Source organism: Ornithorhynchus anatinus, chromosome 7 (genome assembly GCF_004115215.2).
Source record: "Ornithorhynchus anatinus isolate Pmale09 chromosome 7, mOrnAna1.pri.v4, whole genome shotgun sequence".
Taxonomy (NCBI): Eukaryota; Metazoa; Chordata; class Mammalia; order Monotremata; family Ornithorhynchidae; genus Ornithorhynchus; species Ornithorhynchus anatinus.
Genome location: NC_041734.1, coordinates 35,017,585 through 35,037,762, shown reverse-complemented (window position 1 = coordinate 35,037,762; position 20,178 = coordinate 35,017,585). Strand labels below are relative to the sequence as shown.

Genomic DNA, 20,178 nt, shown 5'->3' with positions numbered 1-20,178 from the left:
CGTTGACGACTAAGATGGTGCCAAACACATTTTAGCAGCAGAAAGTAATAATAATCACAACAATATTGGTATTTGTTAGGTGCTTACTCAGCAGAGGTCAGCCAGCCACCCAGGAAAGTAGTACGTATTTTCTTCCTTCTTGTATCCCATCCCACATGACTCAATCTATGGCATTTATCGAGCACTTACTGTGTGCTGGGCACTGTCTTAAGCGCTTGGAAGAATACCATAAAGTTGGTAAAGGGTTCCCTGCTCACAAGGAATTTATAGTGTAGAGGACATTTGTTGCTCTGTGGGAGGAAGCTCACTGGTGGCTTTGGAGATGATGGGAGGAATGAGGAATTCGGGAGTTTATTGACCTGATCATCCCAGCGTGGCCAAGTGGTACAAGCAGTCTGGAGACTTTAAAAATTTTTAAAATTTTTTTATGGTCCTTGGTAAGTACTTACTATGCCTCAGCGCTGAACTACGTGCTGGAGTAAATACAAGGTCATCAGGTTGGACGCAGTCTTTGTCCAGGCCAGAGGGAAGACTTGGGCAAGGGGTTGGAGTCTAGATAGATGAGATTGAAGTAGAGCAAGCAGGTTGGTGCTTAAGGAGTGAAGTGTGCAGGCTGGATTGTAGTAGGAAGTGGGCGTGGTAAGGTAGGAGGAGGTGTAAGGGATTGACAGCTTTAAAGTCAGACTCTCCACATCTGTCACACCCGTGTGTTTCAACGGGACGTTCTTGTGTTGGTCACTGTATAAATCCACACTTCCCGTCAACTCTTCTCTCTCCTCCTCTTGGCCAAGTGCTACTCAGCTCTAAACCCTTTCCTCTTTAGTTTCCCCGATTAAACCCTCTTTTCCCCAGCTCGCTCACCCTTCTGCGTTCTGTGCACTTCAATCTGTGACCCTTTGGGCATTTGATATTTACCCCACCCACAACTCCACAGCACTTTGCTACATATCTTTCAATTATATATTATAAATTCTTATTTAATCATATTAATGTCTGTCTTTCCCTTTACACCGTAAACTCTTAATGGGTATGGAACGTACCTGCCGATTCTGTTGGATTGTACTCTCCCAACCACTTAGTAGAGTGCTCTGCACATAATAATAATTATAATAATTATGGTACTTGCTAACTACTATATGGGCACAATATGCCAAGCACTGTTCTAAGTGCTGAGGTATTATAGCTATTATAATAAATAGCTATATAATAAATAGCTATTTATTGCTATTGTTTTAATGAGATGTACATCCCCTTGATTCTATTTATTGCTATTGTTTTTGTCTGTCTCCCCCGATTAGACTGTAAGCCTGTCAAACGGCAGGGACTGTCTCTATCTGTTGCCGACTTGTTCATCCCAAGCGCTTAGTACAGTGTGCTGCACATAGTAAGCGCTCAATAAATACTATTGAATGAATAGACACAAGTTAATCAGGATGGGTACAGTCCTTGTCCCTCATGGGCTCACACTTTTAATCCCCATTTTCTGGATGATGTTAACCGAAGCCCAGAGAAGTGAAGTGACTTGCCCAAGATCACACAGCAGACATGTGGCAGAGCTGAGATTAGAACCCAGGTCCTTCTGGCTCCCAGGTCCCTGCTTTATCTACTGCATAGTAAGCACTCAATAAATCCGCTGAATTGATTGATCGTTTCTGCCCCACCTGGTGATGCTATCCCAGTAGCAGCTGGGGGCTCAGCCCGCACACCTCGGCCGAGTCGTCCCGCTACTCCGGCCCTCGTGAGGGTTCGCCGCCTGCTGCGGCCTCTCCCGACCAGGCTGGGGACGAGTTGTGCTGCCTCCGCTGCCCTCCTCCTCATGCAGCCGTGAGAACGGGGTGGCCCGCTGGCCCTGAACGCGGTCACCGCTGCACCCCAGCCGACCCCAGGACTGCATGTGCAAGTCCTCCTTGCTTGGGGAAAGATACTTTAAGGTTCAAAAGGCAGAGTCAGGTCTGTAGACCCTAAGCTGCATGTGAGCAGGGAACAAATATGTCTATTGAGAGCACTGGCCTGGGAGTTGAAAGGACCTGGGTTCTAATCCAGACTTTGTCTGCTGTGTGACCTTGTGCATGCAGGTTACTTCTCTGAGCCTCAGTTACCTCAACTGTAAAGTGGGGATTAAGACTGTGAGCCCCAAGTGGGACAATGACTGTGTCTGACCTGATTATTTTGTATCTACGCCGGAGCTTAGTACAGTGGTGGGGGCACAGCACTTAGTACACCATAAACAAACACACAAAAAAACCCCCTCTGTTTTAGTGTGGTCTCCCAAGTGCTCTGCACAAAGCAAACTCTCAGTAAATAGGATTGATTGATTGAGAGGCTGTGGTATATGTTCCTTGAGGCAGGGATCGCCTGTTAGATCTCTTGTAGCGTATACTCCCAACTGCTCAGTGCAGTGTTTTGCACACAGTAAGTAATTAATAAATACCATTGATTGGGAAAATTTGCCCCAGAGAACTAACAATAATAATAATAATAACGGTATTTATTCAGCGCATACTGTGTTCTAAGCGCTGAGGTAGATACAAGATAATTGGGTTGGATACAGTCCTTGTCCCACATAGAACTCACAGTCTTAATCCTGTTTTACACGTGAGGGAACTGAGACATTGGGAAGTTAAGTGACTTGCCTGAGGTCACCCAGCAGACAAGTAGCAGAGTCAGGATTAGACATAGGTTGTTCTGACTCCCAGGCCTGGGGTTTATCCACTAGGCCATGCTGCTGTAACTGAGGCACAGAGAAGTTAAGTTAAATGACTTGCCCAGAGTTGTTTCTTCAAGGCATGGAGTCAGGGATGAGACTCAATTTATGACAAGATAGGAGTAACAGAAATTCAGTTGATGTCTCAGGGTGGAATTGTGGGAAACCCTGGAGTGTCTCAGATAAGTCAGAACTCAGATATCTATACCAATGCTCAGCACATAGTGCTTAATAAGTGCCATAATTACTATTAAAAATACTCTAGGTTTGACTATCCTGAATGTCTTATGGCTCCAGGAATTCAGTAGAAGATATATGGAACATTATTTTTCCTTTTCTGCAGAATCATTCAGTCAGTGGTATTTAATAAGTGATTCCTATGTACAGAGCTCTGTACTAAGGGCTTTGGGATGGTACAGTACAACAGAACTAGTGGATATGTTCTCTGCCAATAATGAGATTACAATCTAGAGATGGTGGCAGATAATTTGTAAAAAATTATACGATATAATTTAAAGATATGTACATAAAGGATTAGGGCTTCCTAAGCTTGTCCATGGATAGGCCTAGTGGAAAGAGTATAGACCTAGGATTCAGAAGACCTGGGTTCTAATCCTGACTCTGCCGCTTGCCTACTGTGTGACCTTGGGCAAGTCACTTAAATAATGTTGGCATTTGTTAAGCGCTTACTATGTGCAGAGCACTGTTCTAAGCCCTGGGGGAGATACAGAGTAGTCAGGTTGTCCCATGTGAGGCTCACATTTAATTCTCCATTTTACAGATGAGGTAACTGAGGCACCGAGAAGTGAAGTGACTTGTCCACAGTCACACAGCTGACAAGTGGCGGAGCCGGGATTCGACCCATGACCTCTGACTCCCCAGCCCGGGCTCTTTCCACTGAGCCACGCTGCTTCTCAAAGTCTTTGTACCTCTGTTTCCTCATCAGTAAAATGGGGATCCAGTGCCTGTTCTTCCTCTTTCTTAGATTGTGAGCCTCATGTGGGACAGGGATTGTGTTGGACCTGATTCATTAGACTGTAAACCCGTCAAAGGGCAGGGGCTGTCTCTATCTGTTACCAATTTGTACATTCCAAGCGCTTAGTACAGTGCTCTGCACGTAGTAAGCGCTCAATAAATACTATTGAATGAATGAATGAATAACTACCCTAGTGCTTAGTACAGTATCTGGCGCAGAGTAAGTGCCTAACAAACATTCCAGTTATTATTAGGTCCAGAAGGGAATTGGCAATGCTGTCTACTTCATCTTGCAGCCAAGGAGGAATCTACCCAGAAGAATAATTGCCTCATTGTTAGGTCCTGGTCCCTCAGGACTCATGTAGTAAGGAAGCTCTATGTCTACCCTGAATCTTTGTACAGCATTCATTCATTCAGTTGTATTTATTGAGCACTTACTGTGTGCCAAGCACTGTACTAAGCTCTTGGGAGAGTACAACACAACAGCAAACAGACACAGTCCCTGCCCACCATGAGCTCACCCTAGCCTCTGCCTGAACTCTCCCCTTTCCTCAGCCTGAGTGTGGATCAGGTATCTCCTGCCTCTTCTCTGAGCCAAGCCAAACACCTCCAAATCGTCTGGCTCCTGCTAATGGGAACCATTGCCCAAACTTCTTGTCATTTGCCCAGGCCAGTATAAACAGGGCCAAGGGGCTATGCTGGGGGAACAGGAATATGGGAGGCAGGGGTCATGGGTTCTAATCCCGGCTCCGCCACCTGTCAGCTCTGTGACTTTGGGCAAGTCACTTGACCTCTCGGTGCCTCAGTTGCCTCAGCTGTAAGATGGGGAATGAGACTGGGAGCCTCACATGGAACAACCTGATGACCCTGTATCTACCCCAACTCTTAGAACAGTGCTCGGTGCATAGTAAGCACTTAACAAATACCAACATTACTATTATTTTTGCTTTGGTTTGGTCTGAATCCTCAGGGAACTGAGGCGAGGCACTTATGAGCATATCTGTGAGTAGACTGTAAGCCTGTCAATGGGCAGAGATTGTCTCTATCCTATTGTACATTCCAAGTGCTTAGTACAGTGCTCTGCACGTAGTAAGCACTGAATAAATACTATTGAATGAATGAATGTGCACAAACCTTTGACATCATTTTTATTGATATAGAGAGGATTGAATCCTTTAGCGCTCCCAGGATTTCAGTAATTTTTTTTTTCTTAAATGGTACTTCTGGAGCGCTGACCCTGTGTCACTCACTGTTCTAAGCGCTGGGGGTTGGATGGAGTCCTTATCCCACGTGGGGCATATTGACTCTAATAATAATAATAATAATGTTGGTATTTGTTAAGCGCTTACTATGTGCCGAGCACTGTTCTAAGCGCTGGGGTAGACGTAGGGGAATCAGGTTGTCCCACGTGGGGCTCACAGTCTTAATCCCCATTTTACAGATGAGGTTACTGAGGCACAGAGAAGCGAAGTGACTTGCCCACAGTCACACAGCTGACAAGTGGCAGAGCCGGGATTTGAACTCATGATCTCTGACCCCAAAGCCTGTGCTCTTTTCCACTGAGCCACGCTGCTTCTCATTTTGCATTTGCAGATGACTCTCCATTTTGCAGATGAGGGAACTGAGGCACAGAGAAGTGACTTGCCCAAGGTCACAGCAGGCAGCAGCAGACCCGGAGTTAGAATCCAAGGCCCGTGCTCTTTCCCCTAGGCCACTCTGCTTTGCTAATCCATGAGTGGTCTTTTGGGTTTAGGTGAAACCTTGGTTTTGTGCTGAAATGGCAGTTTGTTTTTTTTTTCCCATACTTCCAGGAAACACTCTGTGCCTTTGGCCCAAGAGAGAATTCCTCTTTTGAAAGAGCAAGTGAGGTTCATGGTTCTTAACTTTACACACCAACCCATCCTGGCTTGGAGAGTGGGCCATTTTCCACTGCCATGGTCTTAAAGTGATGGCTGGAAACAGTGTTCGTCATTTCTGGGAGCGGGAGGAAACATCTCTTAACTCTTTTCAACCTTTCTTTACAACCTGCTTTACAATCGGTTGTATTGATCGAGCGCTTAACTATGTGGAGAACACTGAACGAAGTGCTTGGGAGAGTACAGTCCAGCAGAGTTACCAGACAAGTTCCCAGCCCATAACGAGCTTAGAACCTAGAGGGGGAGACAGACATTAATAGGAATAAGGAATTTATAATAATTTAAAGATATGTACATGTGTGGTGGGGTTGGGGGTGCATATCAAGTCTCCAGATTGAGGTGCACAGATGACATAGATAGGGAAGCGAGCTGGGGAGTGTAGGACTTAATTGGGGAAGGACTTTTGGAGGAGATGTGACCTTAGTAATGGTTTGAAGGTGGAGAGAGTGTGGTCTGGCATATACTGAGGGGGAGGGAGTTCCAGGCTAAGGGGAAGACTGGGAAAGAGGTCAGCGGTGAGATAGATGAGATTAGGGCACAGTGAGTAAACTGGCGCTAGAGGAGCAGAGTGAGAGGGCCGGGCCGTAGTAGGAGATCGGTGAGGTGAGTTGGGCCGGGGATGAGCTGATTGCTTTAAAGCCAATGCTAAGAAGCAGGAAGAGGAGTGATACTGGACAGGAGAAGCTATTGTATATTTCAGGGAACCAGAGTTGGATTATTTGTCTTTCAGATTTGCCTGTAACAAGTACTGAAGCTTCTGAATTCTCTGGGATTTAATTCTTGCTAACATTTCTAATCTTTTTTTTCTTTAAATGGTATCCATTAAACAGGTACTATATGACAACCACTGTACTAAGATCTGGGGTAGTTAGCAGAGTGGCTCAGTGGAAAGAGCACGGGCTTTGGAGTCAGAGGTCATGGGTTCGAATCCCAGCTTTGCCACTTGTCAGCTGTGTAACTGTGGGCAAGTCACTTAACTTCTCTGTGCCTCAGTTACCTCATCTGTAAAATGGGGATTAACACTGTGAGCCCCACGTGGGACAATCTGATTCCCCTGTGTCTACCCCAGCGCTTAGAACAGTGCTCTGCACATAGTAAGCGCTTAACAAATACCAATATTATTATTATTATTATTATATAAGATTCCATTCATTCATCCGGTCATATTTATTGAGCGCTTACTGTGTGCAGAACACTGTACTAAGTGCTTGGAAAGTACTGTTTGGCAACAGATAGAGACAATCCCTACCCAACAATGGGCTCACAGTCTAGAATCAGGTTAGACACAGGCCATGTCCCACATGGGGCTCACAGTCTTAATCCCCATTTTACAGATGAGGTAACTAAGGCACAAAGTGAAGTGACTTGTCCAAGGTCACACGGCAGACCAGCGGCAGAGCTCCCCGCCTGAGCTGTCCCCACTAGGCCACGCTGCTTCTCTAATTGCTTCCAATGTAGGGAGCATTGAGCTAAGCACTGGGGAAAGCACATGAAGAACAGTGAACACAGAGTCCGTATCCCACAAGGGGTTCACAACCTGCAGCTGGGGAAGATGACCCCCAGAACAGTATGGAGACAAATTCAAATATTTGTGTTGAGCTGTAGGTGCAGAGGGAAGGAAGTGGTCATCGGGCACTGTCATTACGGTGTTGTATTTTCCTAAGCACTTAGTGCAGTGTTCTGCATACAATAAGCACTTAATAAATACGATTGAATGAATGAATGGATCACAGGCAGACAGTACAAAAGTTGGGATGGCCTCCTTGGCCTCGGGGGGCTTCCAAAGGAAACGGGGGACACCGGACCTCAGCGCCCCTCAAAGTGTGGATGCTGTGGGTTGCGGGGGGAGGGCGTCCCAACTTGGGCCTTCCCTCTGTCCAGAGCCAATCTACCACCACATTTCCACGCTTAGCAGAAAGTTCCTCCAAGTGAAGAAGTTTTTTGGTTGATTTTTTTTTTTTTAACCATTAAGGTTCCACCTCAGGCAGTTGAATACCATTGGTTCATTTTAGTTCACTGGCACTCACATCTTCAGTAAATTAATCAGCATTGTTTGGAATGCTTTTGGCTCCTGTGGCCCTTCAGTGTGATAGCTTTCATTCATTCAGTCATATTAATTAAGCGCTTACTGTGCCCAGAGGACTGTACTAAGCGCTTGGGAAAGCACAATATAACAGTAAACAGTGACATTCCCTGCCCATAATGAATTTACAGTCTAGAGAAGGGGAGACAGACATCAATAGAAATAAATAAAATTACAGATATGTACATCAGTGCTGTGGGGCTGGGAGGGGGGGAAAGCAAAGGGAGCAAGTCAGGGAGACGCAGAAGGGAGTGGGAGATGAGGAAAAATGGGACTTAATCTGGGAAGGCCTCTTGGAGATGTGCCTTCAATAAGGCTTTGAAGCGAGGGAGAGTAACTGTCAGATGCCGTTGATTCCTGTCCTCTTGTTTTGTTGTCCATCTTCCCCTTTCTAGACTGAAAGCCCGTTGGGTAGGGATTGTCTCTGTTGCTGAATTGTACTCTTCAAGCGCTTAGTACAGTGCTCTGCACACAGTAAGCACTCAGTAAATACGGTTGAATGAATGAATGAACTAATAATAATGCTAATGATTGCACGCTTCGTTCAGTTTTTACTCTATGCCCAGCACTATTCTAAGCGCTGGGGTAGATAGAAGCTAATCAGGTCCCACATGGGGCTCACAGTCTAAGCAGGAGGGAGAGCAGCCACCTTTCACTTCTTTCTCATCGATGCTTCTCTTCTCCCCAGGGCCTTATCTCCTCCTGCCCCTTCCTAACGGTCCCTTCCATAGCCCCTTCTCCTCTCCAGCCACTACTTGATTCTGTTTATTGCTACTGTTTTTGTCTGTCTGTTTCCCCCGATTAGACTGTAAGCCCATCAGTGGGCAGGGACTGTCTCTATCTGTTGCCGACTTGTACATTCCAAGCACTTAGTACAGTGCTCTGCACATAGTAAGTGCTCAATAAATACTATTGAATGAATGAATGAACTTCTGTCTTCTCCTTCCTGCTTGTTTGACTCCATTTATCTTCCCAAAGTTCAGTTTTGCTTTCAGCTCCTCTCTCCTCCTAAATCCCAGGTGATCCAGACGTCACTACGGTGGGGTGAGGCAGCCAGAAGAAGGGGAACGCCTGCTGGAATTATGCCATCACTAGTGAAGGTGTCTGACCAAAGAAGCTTCTTTGGATGCCTGTGGGGACGGGGGAAGGGAGGGAGAAAAGCGTGAAAGAGAAGCAGCGTGGCCTAGTGGATAGAGCATGTTCCTGAAAGTCGGAAGGAGCTAGGTTTAATCTTGGCTCTGCCACTTGTCTGCTTTGTGACTTTGGGCCTCAGTGACCTCATCTGTAAAATGAAGATTAAGACTGTGAGCCACATACTAATAATTATGGTATCTGTTAAGCGCTTAACTATGTGCCAGGCACTGGTCTGAGCACTGGGTGGCTACAAGCAAATCAGGTTGGACACAGTCCCTGTCCCAAGTGGAGCTCAATCCCCATTTTATAGATGAGGTTACTGAGGCACAGAGAAGTGAAGTGACTTGCCTAAGGTCACACAGCAGACAAGTGGCAGAACTGGGATTAGAACCTTCTGCCTCCCGGGCCCGTGCTTTATCCACTATGCCATCCCGTGGACTGTGTCCAACCTGATTAGCTTGTATCTACCCCGGCGCTTAGTACAGTGCTTGACAGATAGTAAGTACTTAACAAAAAAAAAATTAAAAAGGCTGTGTGCCTTTTTGCCGATTGAGTCACAGCTGGCCAGGTGTATTCTGAAGAGTCCGTCATCTTCCTGATAATTATGGTAAATGTGGAGGCTTAGTGGGTAGAGCATGGGCCAGGGATTCAGAAGGTCATGGGTTCTAATCCCAGCTCCACCGCATGTCTGCTGTGACGTTGGGCAATTCACTTCACTTCTCTGTGCCTCAGTTTCCTCATCTGTAAAAAGGGGATTAAGAATGTGAGCCCCATTTGGGTCAGGGTCTGCGTCCAACCTGATTAACTTGTATCTACCCCAATGCTTAAAACAGTGCTTGTCCAAAAGTAAGGACTTAACATGTACCATTATTATTATTATTATTATTGTTACTATTTTTATATGTCAAGCACTGTTCTAACTGCTGGAGTAATTGCAAGTTAATTACCTAGGAGAAAGGGGCAACAGGTAATAATAATAATAATAATGTTGGTATTTGTTAAGCGCTTACTATGTGCCGAGCACTGTTCTAAGTGCTGGGGTAGACACAGGGGAATCAGGATGTCCCACGTGGGGCTCACAGTCTTAATCCCCATTTTACAGATGAGGTAACTGAGGCACAGAGAAGTTAAGTGACTTGCCCATGGTCACACAGCTGACAGGTGGCAGAGCTGGGATTCGAACTCATGACCTCTGCCTCCAAAGCCCATGCTCTTTCCACTGAGCCACGCTGCTTCTCCATTTGACAGATGAGGAAACTGAGACCCAGAGAAGTGAAGTGATTTGCCCAATATCACACAGCAGGCAATTGGCGGAGACAGGATTAGAACCAGGCCCTCTGACTGCCAAGCCTGTGCTCTTTCCACTAGGCCACTGTTATCAATGTCTTCCCCTGCTAAGCATTCACCAAGACTCCTTTAATGAAGGACCCATTGGCCACAGAGAAAGTGTTGGTGGATTTTCCAGGGAAGCCCAAGTTTGTGACCTGCAGCTTTCCCTTAGTCAACGTAAAGCCCCTCCTGTTTTTCCATAGTACCGTGAGCTTAACCGTATCCTCGTGCTTCTGTTCTAGGTGAAAGACAGCAGTAATGCTCACATTGGCAAGCAAACTGAAGCGGGATGACGGGGTTAAGGGCCCACGAGCCTCCAATCCGGCTTCCGATTCCACGCGGAGGGTGTCCGTTCGAGATAAACTGCTTGTCAAAGGTAATGGCTCACCTGGTATTTCTGCCAAATTGGATTTCTCAGAACTTTTACAATGAGCGGAGAGGCATTTCTAATCCCGGCACTACCGCTTGTCTGCTGAGTGACTTTGGGCAAGTCACACTTCACTTCTCTGGCCCTCAGTTACCTTATTTGGAAAATGGAGATTGACACAGTCCCACATGATACGGGACTGTGTCCAAGCTGATTTGTTTTTTAACCACTCCAGCGCTTAGTACATCGTCTGGCACGTAGCGCTAAATAAATACCATTATTATGATTATTATTATAATTTTGCTTCCTGAGCTGGAAACCCACCTGGCACCGAACCATTTTCTGAGGAGCACTAAAAGTGGAGTAAGTGGCGGTAGTTCTAGTCCACATACAGCGGGAGCCATTGTCTCATGCTTCCAGATTTCACACATTCCTCGGGGCTGCTAAATTGCCCTGCTCTTGATGGTCCTTGTGTTTTGTCAGCAGGAACACCTTGCCCCAAAGGACTCCTTTCCAGTAGCAGTTATCTATGAGTCGCAGTCCCGGCTCCACACTTTCCTGCTCGGTGACCGTGGGCAAGTCACTTCCCTTCTCTGGGCCTCCGTTTCCTCATCTATAAATTGGAAATTCAATCCCTGTCCTTGTTCCCGCTTAGACTGTGAATCCCATTTGGGGCAGGGACTGTGTCCAACAGTGTATCTTCCCCAGTGCTTAGAACAGTGCTTGACACAGAGTAAATGCTTAACAAATACCTTTATAATGTATTATAATGGTACTTGTTAGGCATTTACAATAATAGTGGAATGGGTACAGACGTTTTATGTTTCCGGATGGCTGACTAATCAGAAGTAGTGCCTGCCAGAGGGATTGGGGTCGTGTGGAATGGTGTGGTGTAATGGAAAGAGTTAGAACTCTTGGGTTCTAGTCCCAGCTCCACCACCTGCCTGCTGTGTGATGCTCTGTGCCTCAGTTTCCTCAATGGCACATGGGGGTAGTAATACCCACCTTTCACTACCTCTCAGAAATGTTGGGAGGACAAAAATGAGCTAAGTAATGTCTCACTGTTTTTTGGAATGAAAGTGCCACGTCAAATCATGGTATTAAGTCTGGTTTGGGTTCTCACTCCCCTCCTTTTACCATTCTGGACCCTGTATTGACCATCACAGAATGGTAGCATAGGAGTTTTGAGGCTCCTAGCCAGGCCCTCTGTCACTCAACCCCCCGGGGCTCTCGTCATATGGTACTTGGGGCCAAGGGCCCCTCACGGAGCTCCACATTCTCTAATATCATTGCCCTTCTCTGTCCGTGGCCTCTGAGTGAAGAATGAGGCTACCGTCATCAACCCATTGAACACCTGCTTAACAAATAGCACTATAATTATATACTAGGGCCTTAGGAACGTGTAAAAGAGGTGAAAGATACAGTCCACTCCTGGAGGAATGTACAGTCTCATAGGGGAGGGAAGGGGACACACTGCCAAGCATATGGTTGGTAAGAAAATAAGAGCATCGACACCAAAGCCATCAAATCAGTGATGAACAGACATTCAACAAGAAGTTATTGATGATAATGATAACTGGGCTGTTAAGCACTTACTATGTGCCAAGAACTGCACTAAGCACTGTGGTAGGTCTAAGGTAAGCAAGTTGAACACAGTCCCTGTCCCACATAGGACTCACAGTCTAACTAGAAGGGAGATCAGTAATTAACTCCCTTTTTACAAGTGAGGAAACTAACTCACAGATAAGTTAACATAGGCCCTTGCCTTTTCCTTTAATTTTTTTTACAGTATTTGTTAAGCACTTACTCTGACAGGCACTGTATTAAGAGCTGAGGCATGTATTTATGGTATTTGTAGAAAACTTACTATATTAGCACCCACCTAAGCGCTGAGGTAGATACAAGATGGTCAGGTTGGACACATTCCCTATTGTCCCACACTGGGACTCGCAGTCAAAGTAAGAGGGAGTGTTCTCATTTCACAGATGAGGAAACTGAGGTCCAGAGAAGCTAAGTGACTTGCCCAAGGTCACACAGCAAACATGTGGCAACCTGGTATTGGATTCTCCTTGTAGACTATAAGCTCGTTGTGGATGGGGAATGCTTATGTTTAATAATAATAATAATAATAATGTTGGTATTTGTTAAGCGCTTACTATGTGCCGAGCACTGTTCTAAGCGCTGGGGTAGACACAGGGGAATCAGGTTGTCCCACGTGGGGCTCACAGTCTTCATCCCCATTTTACAGATGAGGTAACTGAGGCACCGAGAAGTTAAGTGACTTGCCCAAAGTTACACAGCTGACAAGTGGCCGAGCCGGGATTTGAACCCATGACCTCTGACTCCAAAGCCCATGCTCTTTCCACTGAGCCACGCTGCTTCTCAATAATAATAATGTTGGTATTTGTTAAGCGCTTACTATGTGCCGAGCACTGTTCTAAGCGCTGGGGTAGACACAGGGGAATCAGGTTGTCCCACTTGGGGCTCACGGTCTTAATCCCCATTTTACAGATGAGGGAACTGAGGCACCGAGAAGTTAAGTGACTTGCCCAAAGTCACACAACTGACAAATGGCAGAACCGGGGTTTGAACCCATGACCTCTGACTCCAAAGCCCCGGCTCTTTCCAGTGAGCCACGCTGCCTCTCCAAACAATTTGGGGTATGGCAGCGGTGGGATACGAACCCACGGGTTGTATTGTACTTTTCCAAGTGCTTAGTACAGTGCTTTGCACACAGTGAGTGCTCAGTAAATCTGATTGACTGAATTAGAACCAGGGACCTCTGACTGAGGCTTGGCCTCTTCCCACTAGGCCACGCTGCTCCTGCTGCTGCAGTTCAGTCACGGCAGAATTCTGTCATACCCCAAACACACGCCAATAAAGGCGATGCGAATCATGGCAGGGTGTCCTGTTGGAATCCTGATACGTCTCAGACTTCCTCAAGCTCATTCTCTGTACTCACCCCACACTTCTCACAGTGCTTGGTGAAGAGTACGCGATTAGGACTTACCACATAACAGGTTGCCTCCTTACATGCAATTATGGCTTTCCAACTGGTGTGGGTCACCTTTCTGAGCTTTTTCCCGTGGCCCCTTTTCATCACAGAAAATCCGCCTCTCATCAACCCGATTGGAAGCCCCCTCGGCTTTGAAAAGGGAACAGCAGAGAGCCGTTGGATTCAGTTGGTGTGGGGTGATCCTGGCAAACCCATTTCAAACATTTGGGCCAGTTCTTTGTTCCCCCAGCTGGCCCGCCCACCTAGCTCCGATGACAAAGTGACAGCAGGTCACCCCAAGATGGAGAAGAGCCAGAGGGGAAGCGGCCGGGACATCACTAGAGTTCTGCGGGGCAGGCAGCGTTCTCCGGGATTCTGGCCCAGTGCTGGCCTACCTCATGTGCCTTACGTCCCACTGTCTGATTACCCAAAGAGGAGTTGGACTCCATTTCTCACCTTATGCATCAACTCATATTATCTCCTGATCGTCACTATTACCTATTTAAATCTCCTGCTTTCCTCCTTATTTTTTCATCTCTAGACCGTAAGCTCATTGTGGGCAGGGAATGTGTCGACTAACTCTGATGCACTGGCCTTTCCCAAGCATTTAGTACAGTGCTCTGCACCACAGTGAGTGCTGAATAAATGCCCCGGTTGAATAATCCTTGCCCTTGTACCAAGATGATTTAGGTTAGCATGTTTGTGTTTTCCAGCAACCCATTCTGAATCCTCAGAACACTTAACTTTCCATTGAGGGAAAGCCGAAGTGATTCACCGTCCTAGGAAACCAGAATTCTTGTGATTTGTGAACTTGGACAGCTTGACTTATTTTAACCTAAGCCGAAGATTTTCTGAGAGAAAGTTTGGAATTAGTGGGGTTTCTCTCATCTGCTGTGTTAACGGTCTATTTCAATCAAACAGTCAAGCAGTGATATCTATGGAGCACTTACTCTGTGTAAGACACTGTTGTAAGTGCTTGGAAGGGTAAAATACAAGAGAGTAAGCAGCACGCTTGCTGGCCACAACACGCTTTCAGTCTAGAGAGGGAGACAGACACTAATATGGATAAAAAATGATTTAGGGAACAGCAATGCCCCAGTTTTGAAGTGGTGCTCCTCAAATTTTTACTAACGTCCGGAGTTCTCAATCTGTCATTTGTAAGTGTGGTATTTAAGAGCTTACTGTGTGCCAGGCACTAAACTAAGCTCTGAGATCGGTATAAGCAAATTGGGTTGGACACACTCCCTGTCCTGCATGGGGCTCGTAGGTTTTAATCCCCATTTACAGATAAGGCAACTGAGGCCCATATAAGTAAAGTGACTGGCCCAAGGCCACACAGCAGACAAGTGGCGGACCTGGGATTAGAACCCATGATCTTCTGACTCCAGGCTTGTGCTCTATCCACTAGGCTGTGCTGCTAGGCCCCGAAGCACTAAGCAGGACCTTACTTGGTGGGTTCTTGAGGAGCCAGTACAATCTTTTTCTCCAGCCATTCAGCATCCTTCCACTGCTCCTTGGAGATTCTCCAAGTCTCGATTATTGGAACCTGAAGTTGGCCTTACCAAAAGAATAGCATGGGTTGCCTGAAAGGGTAAAGAAGACAGGCCTCCTTTGAACACCAGCAGTCTGCCGGTGTCCTGTCCTCCCCTCTTCCCTCCACCACTTCCCATACCTCAGCTCTTATTGCTGAGGGAACCAGTTTTCTACATTGGCTTGTGTGCAGACACATCCCTCTGGTCAGTTTAAGAATGGAGTCCCTTGGATGGGAGGAGTCATTTTGTAGCTCAGGACAGTATCAAGGCCAGTGGATCAAGAATAATTATTGAATGGCAAGAAAATGCTCTGATTGGGCAGAGAATCCACCACTTTTAATTTTCTGAGGGTACATGCTATACTTTTGAAAAGTTATTTATTTCTCTCAAGAGAAGTGCAGATACAGTAGTATGTTGACTGAACAGAATAAGAAGCAGGGTGGTCTAGCAGATAGAGCACAGGCCTGGGAATCCAAAGACCTGGGTTCTCATCCTGGCTCCACCACCTGTCTGCTGTGTGACCTTGAGCATGTCATTTAACTTCTCTGCTTGTGACTTTATCTGTAAAATGGGGATTAAGACTGTGAGCCCCACGAGAAACAGGGACTGTGTCCAACCTAATTAGATTTTATTTGCCATAGCACTTAATACAGTGCCTGGCACTATTAAGGACTTAACAAATACCATTAAAAAAAGGGATACAGTAGAGTTGGTAGACATGTTCCCCACCTACAAGGAGCTCAGAATCTAGAGGGGAAGACGGACATTAAAATCAATTGCTAATGGGGGGATGGGAGAGAACAGGGATATAATAATGATGGTATTTGTGAAACACATACTTTTCTAAGCGCTGAGCACTGTTCTAAGAGCTGATGTAATTTCAAGGGCTGTTGAGCAGGAGTGGCATCTGAACATAGGCAACACAGAAGGGAGGGTGAACGGGAGAAGTGAGGGCCTAGTCAGGGAGGCCTTTGGAGGAAGTGTGATATTTAGTAGGTCTGTAAAGGTGGGGAGAGAGGTAGTCTGTTGGATTCCTCCAATCACTGCCTTTTCAGACTGAATTTGGCAAATGGAGAGAGGAAATCAGTCATATTTATTGAGCACTTACTCTGTACTGGTATTATGGTCTTAAAGTGCTTACTCTGTGCCAAGCACTTTATTAAGCGCCGGTGTAGATATGAGATAACCCAGTCCCATATTCATTAATTCATTCAGTAATATTTATTGAGCGCTTACTATGTGCAGAGCACTGTACTAAGCTCTTGGAATAGCAACAGATAGAGACAATCCCTGCTCAATAATGGGCTCACAGTCTAAATGGGGGAGACAGACAGCAAAGCAAAACAGAACAAAGCAGAACAAAACAAAACAACATCATCAAGATAAATAGAATCATGGAGATATACACATCATTAACAAAATAAATAGGGTAATGAATAATATATACAAATATGCAAATATGCACAGTGCTGAGGGTAGAGGAAGGAGGAAGAGCAGAGGGCAGGAGGGAGGGAATGGAGAGGAGAGGAGGAGCAGAGGGAAAGGGGAGCTTCAGTCTGGGAAGGCCTCCTGGAGGAGGTGAGCTCTAAGTAAGGCATGGCTCACCGTCTAAGAAGGAAGGAAGAACAAGTATTGCATTCTCATTTTGCAGATGAGGAAACTGAAGCACAGAGAAGTTTAGTGACTTGTCCAAGGTCCCACAGCAGGCAAGTGGCGGAACTGGAATTAGAACCCAAATCTCCTGACTTCCAGACCCGTGCCCAATCCATGAGGCCAAGCTTCTTCTCATATGCTTGGGAAGGCGTACAATATAACAGAATATATTGGATGTAGGGGATTGGCAAGTAGTAATAGTATTTATTGAACTCCCACTTGTTGCAATGCACTGTACTAAGTGCTTAGAAAATGTAGAATAAAGAAGACACATTCCCTGTCCACCAGGAGCTAACACTCTAATGGGAGAGAGACATGCAAATATTTGCATCTAGAGTGATCAAAGCAAATAATTGAAATTATATATATGTAGATAGTGTGTATATATATATATAGGTAAAATGAATGCCGAGTGTGTGTGTATGTGTGTAAATCATTTCATACTTGCTAGAGTGAGTTATCCAGTTCGAGGGGGTGGAGGATTAACCAGAGAAGGCTTACTGGAGGAGGTGGGATCTTAGGAAGGTTTGAATGTGGGAAATTAAGAGTGACAGAAGCTAGAAGGCTGGCTTGGGAGGAACAAAGGGAGTGTTTTGGGGCAGAGCCAGGGGAAGAGAGCAGACAGGTAGTCTATTAGTTGTGGGAGAGCCTTGAGGTCCATTGGGAGCAGTTTTTATTTGATGTGGAGACACACAGGAAATGGGAGGAGGGGAGAGACCTTGACCAAATGACCCTTCAAGAAGGCAATCCATGGAGCAGGAGTAATAATATGTGGTATTTAAGTGCTTACTACGGTACAGGCACTTACTAAGTGCTGGTGTAGGTACAAGATAGTCAGGTTGGACACAGTCCCTGTCCCATATTGAGCTCACAGTCTTAGTAGCTGTTGGCCGGGAGAGAGGCTGGAGGCTGAAGCAGTATCAGTCAATCAATGGTATTTGAGTGCATGACTGCGGAATTAGCAGGCAGGAGGGAAACAGAGTGGCCTAGTGGAAAGAGCACAGACCTGGAAATTCATTCAATAGTATTTATTGAGCGCTTACTATGTGCAGATCAATGTACTAAGCGCTTGGAATGGACAAATAGGTAACAGATAGAGACAGTCTCTGCCAATTGATGGGCTTACAGTCTAATCGGGGGAGATAGACAAAAACAATAGCAATAAATAGAATCAAGGGGATGTACATCTCATTAAAACAATAGCAATAAATAGAATCAGGGTGATGTACATCTCATTAACAAAATAGGGTAATAAAAATATATACAATTGAGCGGATGAGCACAGTGCTGAGGGGAGGGGAAAGGAGGGGGGAGGAGCAGAGGGAAATGGGGGGAAAGGGGGCTTAGCTGAGGGGAGGTGAAGGGGGGATAGAGAGGCAGCAGAGGGAAGCCCGGGCTCTTTCCACTGAGCCACGTTGATAGGCTTCTTCCTATCCCAGTGCTTAGTAAAGTGCCTGGCACAGAGAAGCCGCGAGGTTTAGTAGAAACAACACGGGCTTGAGAGTCTGAGGTCATGGGTTCTAATTTGGACCCCGCCACTATCGGCTGTATGATGTTGGGCAAGTCACTTCACGTGTCTGTGCCTCAGTTACCTCATCTGTAAAATGGGGATTAAGACTGTAAACCTCATGTGAGACCACCTGATTATCTTGTATCAACCCCAGTGCTTAGAAAAGTGCTTTGCACCAAGTAAGCGCTTAACAAATACCATAAGTATTATTGTAGTGAGAGCTTCACAAACACCATAAAAAAGATGAGCGAAACCTCACAGAACAACAGCTAGTTTCACCATGGGGCTATTGAGAAGGGCAGCCTTCTGGGGCAATACCTGTTGCCACCAGGCGGCGATAGGTGCAGTGGCCCAGAATTCCTGTTATTGCCTCCAGGCAGGCTGCTGCTCTCAGAGCTGACGTGGTTCTGATTCCAGGGGCCAGGAGCGTCTCTCCAGAGCAGTTGCTCAGTACATCTCCTCGACCTCGAGGATCATCTCTCTTAGACTGTGGGCAGACTCAACTCCCAGATTTTCCCCCTTACTGAATAGACTGCATTGCTACCCCAAAGAGAAGGGGGTGGGGTGGGGAGGGGGGAGTGTGTGTGCGGGTCTGTGTGTGTGTGTATATATATATATATATATGGGGGGAAGAAGAGTGATGAGGCAGATACCACTCATGGGAGAACAGGGGCTTCCTCACACATACTCTTTACCATTAAATAGAACCCTTTGCCTTTAAACTCCCAGGCCTGTGCTGAAGCCACTAAGGAGAGAATGAGGTGAAAACATACTGGTGATTATGGAGCATGGACTGTGTGCTGGGCACTGTAGGCGGTGCTCAAGGAGTGCGATACTGAGTTGTTATGCTATTTGTTAAGCACATACTATGTGCCAAACACTGTTCTCATCTTTGGGGTGGATATGAGGTGATCAGATTGTCCCACGTGGGGCTCAAGTCTTAATCCCCATTTTGCAGATGAGGGAACTGAGGAACAGAGAAGTTAGCTGTCTTGCTCAAGGTCACACAGCAGACTAAGTGGCGGGGTACATATTAGAACCCACGTCCTCAGATTCCCAAGCCTGTGCTCTTGCCACTAGTCCATGGCGGGGGGGGGGGGGGGGGGGGGGGGGGGCGGGAGCAGAGGGACAAGGGGAAGCGCAGTCTGGGAAGGCCTCTTGGAGGTGGTGAGCTCTCGGTGGATCACTTAGGGGAGGAGCAGAGGAAAGGGGCTTTGTTACTAAAGGGAGTCAGAGGCAAAGAATAAGGGCCAGTGGTAAGTATATAGGGGGAAAAAAATGATGCCAGAGAAACAGAAAATACTAGCTCGATCACTGAATAGCCCTCTCCTTGAGGACTCTGACGGGATTTGCCTCTCCCACCCCCCGAGCTAGAAAATAGTAGAGAAGCAGCGTGGCTCAGTGGAAAGAGCACGGGCTTTGGAGTCAGAGGTCATGAGTTCGAATCCCGGCTCTGCCACTTGTCAGCTGTGTGACTGTGGGCAGGTCACTTGACTTCTCTGGGCCTCAGTTACCTCATCTGTAAAATGGGGATTAAGACTGTGAACCCCATGTGGGACAACCTGATTCCCCTGTGTCTACCCCAGCGCTTAGAACAGTGCTCTGCACATAGTAAGCGCTTAACAAATACCAGCATTATTATTATTATTATTAAAAGGAAGCTCAGACTGGGAAGGCCTCTTGGAGGAGGTGAGCTCTAAGTAGGGCTTTGAAGAGGGGAAGAGAATTAGTTGGCAGAGCTGAGGAGGGAGGGCATTCTGGGACCACGGGAGGACGTGGCCCAGGGGTCGACGGCGGGATAGGCAAGAACGAGGGACGGTGAGGAGGTGGGCGGCGGAGGAGCGGAGCCTGTGGGGTGGGCAGTAGAAAGAAAAGAGGAGAGGTAGGAGGGGGCAAGGTGATGGCGAGTCTTGTAGCCTAGAGTCAGAGGACCTGAGTTCTAAACCCAGCCCTCTCACTTGTCAGCTGAGGACCTTCGGC

At 46.6% G+C, this 20,178-nt stretch overlaps 1 protein-coding gene across 2 annotated transcripts in view; it reads left to right on the top strand.

The window, feature by feature from the left end:
- UBE2F (ubiquitin conjugating enzyme E2 F (putative)) overlaps window positions 1-20,178 on the top strand; it is a 177,632-nt gene that overhangs the window by 11,319 nt on the left and 146,135 nt on the right. The window contains exons 2-3 of one of the 2 annotated variants that reach the window (XM_029068631.2): window positions 8,698-8,778; window positions 10,384-10,517. In XM_029068631.2, coding sequence (XP_028924464.1) covers window positions 10,400-10,517 — 118 coding nt within the window. In that variant the 5' untranslated portion in view covers window positions 8,698-8,778; window positions 10,384-10,399. The remainder of the gene's footprint in view (window positions 1-8,697; window positions 8,779-10,383; window positions 10,518-20,178) is intronic. The other variant, XM_029068630.2, reaches the window with a different exon arrangement.